The 4,603-nt window shown below is 35.3% G+C and overlaps 1 protein-coding gene across 1 annotated transcript; it reads left to right on the top strand.

Annotated features, from left to right (window-relative positions):
- Positions 1–1,234: 1,234 nt before the first annotated feature.
- LOC132602678 (DELLA protein RGL1-like) lies at positions 1,235–3,826 on the top strand. The gene is made up of 2 exons (XM_060315475.1): positions 1,235–2,416; positions 2,745–3,826. The coding sequence occupies exons 1-2, from the start codon at positions 1,519–1,521 to the stop codon at positions 3,437–3,439; spliced, it is 1,593 nt and encodes a 530-aa protein (XP_060171458.1). The 5' UTR covers positions 1,235–1,518; the 3' UTR covers positions 3,440–3,826.
- Positions 3,827–4,603: the final 777 nt, after the last annotated feature.

Below are 4,603 nucleotides of genomic sequence, written 5' to 3'. Positions count from 1 at the left end.
AGAGAGTATGAGCGATATTGTAGTGAGGTAAAAAATCTTAAAAGAGGGTAATTTCTTTTGAGTGTGTAGTGGTCTTTGGAGTATTTTACTCAGACCTACAAAGTGTAAAATCCTTGCTATAGTGATATCAGTTGCTCCTCTCGGCTTGTGGTTTTTCCCTTTTGGGTTTCCACGTAAAAATCTTGGTGTCATTATCACTCTTTTTTATTCTTGTTGATTAACCATATCACGGTGCTACATTATTATTCCGCTGTTAATACCGTGAATATTATTTCTGTGGCGGGTTTATTCCCAACACAAATAAGAGATGTACGCTTAGAGAAAAGAAGATGGTTGAACAGAATTATTAATATACTTCTACTATCTAAATATATCTGTCTGTGCGTCCAATTCCAATTCAAATATTTCCAAGATCTTGCAAATATAAATTGGATGTAGATTATAAATAGTTACTTGCAAAGAATGTGAAAAGATACAAGCATTACTACCCATTACGTGGTCTAGTTAATTAGAGATGTGGAGCAAACGGTTAAGGAATAAGAAAGCAATGAATGTGTATTTAAGGGAATGAAATTATCTTTCAGTTTATAACGTGGCATATTTAACATAATTAAGAGAATTAAATATTAGTTAAGTGACTTTTAAGTTTTTTATTTTATTTTATTTTTTTACATAGAATATAAATGAGAAAAATAGGAAAAATGTCCAAAAAAAGAGAAAAAAGATAAATAGCATTCTAGGTCATAGAGAGGTGTCACATCACCTTATCTATGTCTAGCTTTATATTATATATAGATATAGATTTTAGGTGTTAATGTACTTATTAGTTGGTTCAAAGTAAACCATAAACCAAATGAGAAATGCTACAAAGTTTTAGTTGATTCTCTAAGTATTTCAGCTTTTGATTTATACGATCCCTAAGGATGCTCTTACTAATCTGGATCATTCCCTCAATAATAGAGGCAATTCGTCAGAGAGGACTCCACCACAAGCTACCAAAGCACGCTTGGTCAATCATCAATTTCCGGTCCAAAGCTGACTAGAACAAATTGGTTGGGACTAGTGGGCGACAAAACCAGCAGGGTGGGGAAAAAAACCTAGATATTATCTCATATATATGTGGAGGCGGACTTATGACACGTTTTGTGGATTCAACTAAGCTCATTGCTTTGGGTTCGAACTATGTAAACATACGGTCAAAAAACTTAAAGCATATAAGTTTTTTAAGATCACACTCATTCTGAACTTTGGATTCGCCTCTGAAACACATATCGGTTTATTCATTTTTGGACTAATTCGGGTGCACAGCTATATATGTGTGAGAGAGACAGCTAAAATTTCTTGTTGCTGATGTCACCGAAATTACTACCACTTGATTTTGTCTTTCTTCAAATAGAAAACATCGATTATTTGATGCCACCAATGTTCCTATTATTCTAATCATACTAAAAATCCTACAAAAATCTGCATTTTTTATCAAGAAATTGATTCCGCAAATCTCCAAAGTTGAATATTAATATGGAAAATGAAATCAGCTGGTTTTCGAATGGAATTGTATTGAATCAAGAAGATGAAGAAGATGCAACAAGTAAGAAAAAACTTCTTTCTGATGAAGATTTTGTGAGTTTTGATGATTGGGATTTCGACGTCGAAGAGGAAACAAAGAAAGTTAATCTCTATGTCCCACAAAAGAAGAAGGAATCTCCATTGATTTCTTCACTTAACATATTGAAAGACTATGGAAATGGATTCAGAAAGTTAAAGGGACAAAAAATTATGATCCAAACTAGTGAAAGTGAACGCACACCAAGTGTACTTTGTAAAATGTCCACAGACGAAATTCTTCGTTTAGGTGGACAAAAGTTCATTCAATCCACTGAACATAGTATTATTGATCATCCATTTGCTAGTTCATTGTTAAGCCTATCAAAGGAAGATTCTAGAAGTGTGGCGCTCGTCGAACGCCTTCTTGCTTCTGCAGAGAAAGTTGGGGAGAAATTGTTTGATCACGCGACTAAGCTTCTAGATGAATGTGATAACTTAAGTTCCAAAAGAGGAAATCCTGTTGAGAGATTGGTGTACTATTTCTCTCGTGCTCTTCGTGAACGAGTCGATAGGGAAACCGGGAAAAAATGCACGAAAGGTTCGGGGATATATGGAATGCGAGATCTTGAGGACGCGTTAAGGAGTATAAATGCGTGCACGATTGCATTTCTGGATATGCCTTTATGTCAAGTGGCAAAATTTGCTGGAATTCAAGCTATAGTGGAAAATGTAGGAAACTCAAAAAAGATTCATATAATCGATCTCGAAATTAAAATGGGAGTGCAATGGACAATCTTGATGCAAGCACTTGCAACTCATCAACGAAACTCTCAAAATCCTCTTGAGCATCTTAAGATAACTGCTTTATTAGGTGCTCAATGGACAACCTTGTCTGTTCCCTCTTCTACTTATCAGTATCATTATTATTAGTCTATTATTATTTTATTACTACTGTTGTTTCTTTCACTAGGGTTATCTTTACTATTTTTGCTGTCAATACTTTTCTTTTCTACAGTATTTTCATCATAGCTTTTGCTCTAGTATTTCAAATTACCTGTTTTTGAAAAACCCTTTTCTTGAGCCGAGGGTCTATGACAAATAGCCAATCTTCCTTACACAAGATGGGGGTAAGATCTGCGTACACCTCACCCTCCCCAGACCCCACATGTGGGATCTCACTGTGTATGTTGTTGTTGTAGGTGCTCAATCAAGGACTAAAATCGAGGAGACGGGTAAACAACTAATGAACTTTGCTGAGTCTTTCGACTTTCCATTTTCTTTCAAGATTGTTGCAGTAGAAGATATCTTGGATCTCAAGAGAGAAGAGTTAGATATCGATCCTGAGGAAGCCATTGCAGTTTACTCGCCATATTTTCTCGCCAATATGTTGATGCAACAAGATAAGTTGGATTTCTTGATGGGATTTATCAAAGGTCTGAATCCTCGTATAATGGTTATCGCAGAAGTTGAGGCAAATCATAATTCTCCGGTTTTTGTTAACCGTTTTATTGAAACTTTGTTCTATCACGGTGCGTTCTTCGATGTGTTCGAAGATTATATGAAAAATGATGAATCAACTAGATCGGCTATGGAATCAGAGTTTATGTGGCATGGAATAAGGAACATTATAGCGGTTGAAGGGAAGGAAAGGAGTATTAGACATGTAACAATTAACTTATGGAGCAAGTACTTCAAGCGATTCGGAATGGAGGAAATGAAACTGAGTGACTCGTCGTTGTACCAAGCGAAAATGGTGATGGAAAAATTCAGTGGTGGGAACTCGTTCACGCTAGAAATGAATGGAAATTTTCTAGCAATTGGCTGGAAGGGAACTCCTCTGAATTCACTTTCTGTATGGAAGTTTCACAAAAGAAGCGCTTTTCATGGAGCCTAACTCACTCTTTAACATTAAAAAGGGCAGTCTGGTGCACTAAGCATCCCACGTTCATATATGGTCGGGGAAGGGTCGCACTCAAAAGTGGTGTGATGCAGGCAGTCTACACTAACACAAGCATCAACGGTTGATTTCACGGCTCAAATCTCTGACCTATATAGCTCCATGGCTCACCTTCACCTCACCCTTTAACATTAAATATAAAAATCCTGTTTTTTTCAATATACTATTATGTGTTTAAACAGATGTTTTGTTCAACTCCCTTATTTTCATTTAATTGATAGTTAACATGCCCTACTTGTATTTTAGAAGCTAGCCATGTATAGATTTTCCTTTGTTTCTTTTTACCTTTTTGTATAATAACTTCAGGGTCCAACTTCCAAATTCTATTCATGTCTTCTACTTAATTTAGTGTTCTCTAATTGCTTTTTTGTTCCAAAATATAATGATATTTCCAATTAAATTCCTTTTGTATTAGATGTAGCAGTAGCTGCTATCGAAACTAAATCTTTTAAATTGAAAAACTAATTAATTGCTCATCGTCATTGTACCGCTAAAATGTCAATTTTTATCCATCCTAATCACGTTCACATCACTTGCTCCTACCAATATTTAGACACCATTATCAGTCTTTAGCACTAAAAGTTCGTATCTTTTCATAAACCTTGATCATGTTCATACAGCATTACCAATTTTTAATAGTTTTTTCCTCAAAAAATTACATTTTCATTCACCAATCAAACATCAAGAAACATTCTTTAAGAAAATATTTTTCGTGGAAAAAGTACCAAAAACACTTGACATTACCTTGTAGAGGTCAATTATGCATTGACCATTGAGAACTATGCTTAGATGTAACAAACGAAAACTTGCTTCCACGGTTAATGGAATAGAACATTCCTTATTTCATTGTTGGCGATTTCAAGTTTTGAGATAGAGGCATGAGAATATCAATCTAAGGATTTCATTATCAAGTTCACGTAGTAATAGTGTATACGGTAAAAATCGGTGTCAAGAGTTGGGTGAATTAGGAAGAGACACGTGTCAATGATGGCTAGTCAATGGTGATTCAACCATGATGACACCGGATACAAACTTGTGGCCGGATAAGAAGCAATTCAAGATGTAACTATTACAGAAATGTTACAGACCCCAAGATTCCTC

This window comes from Lycium barbarum, chromosome 7 (assembly GCF_019175385.1).
Source record: "Lycium barbarum isolate Lr01 chromosome 7, ASM1917538v2, whole genome shotgun sequence".
NCBI lineage: Eukaryota > Viridiplantae > Streptophyta > Magnoliopsida > Solanales > Solanaceae > Lycium > Lycium barbarum.
The sequence above is the reverse complement of the archived record's forward strand: the minus strand, read 5'-3'. Positions and strand labels throughout refer to the sequence as shown.

Excerpts from the sequence above, each read along its gene's own strand:
- LOC132602678 (XM_060315475.1), top strand. The coding sequence starts at position 1,519 with ATGGAAAATGAAATCAGCTGGTTTTCGAATGGAATTGTATTGAATCAA. Across the intron at positions 2,417-2,744 it reads TAAGATAACTGCTTTATTAG|GTGCTCAATCAAGGACTAAA; the intron begins GTGCTCAATGGA and ends TTGTTGTTGTAG.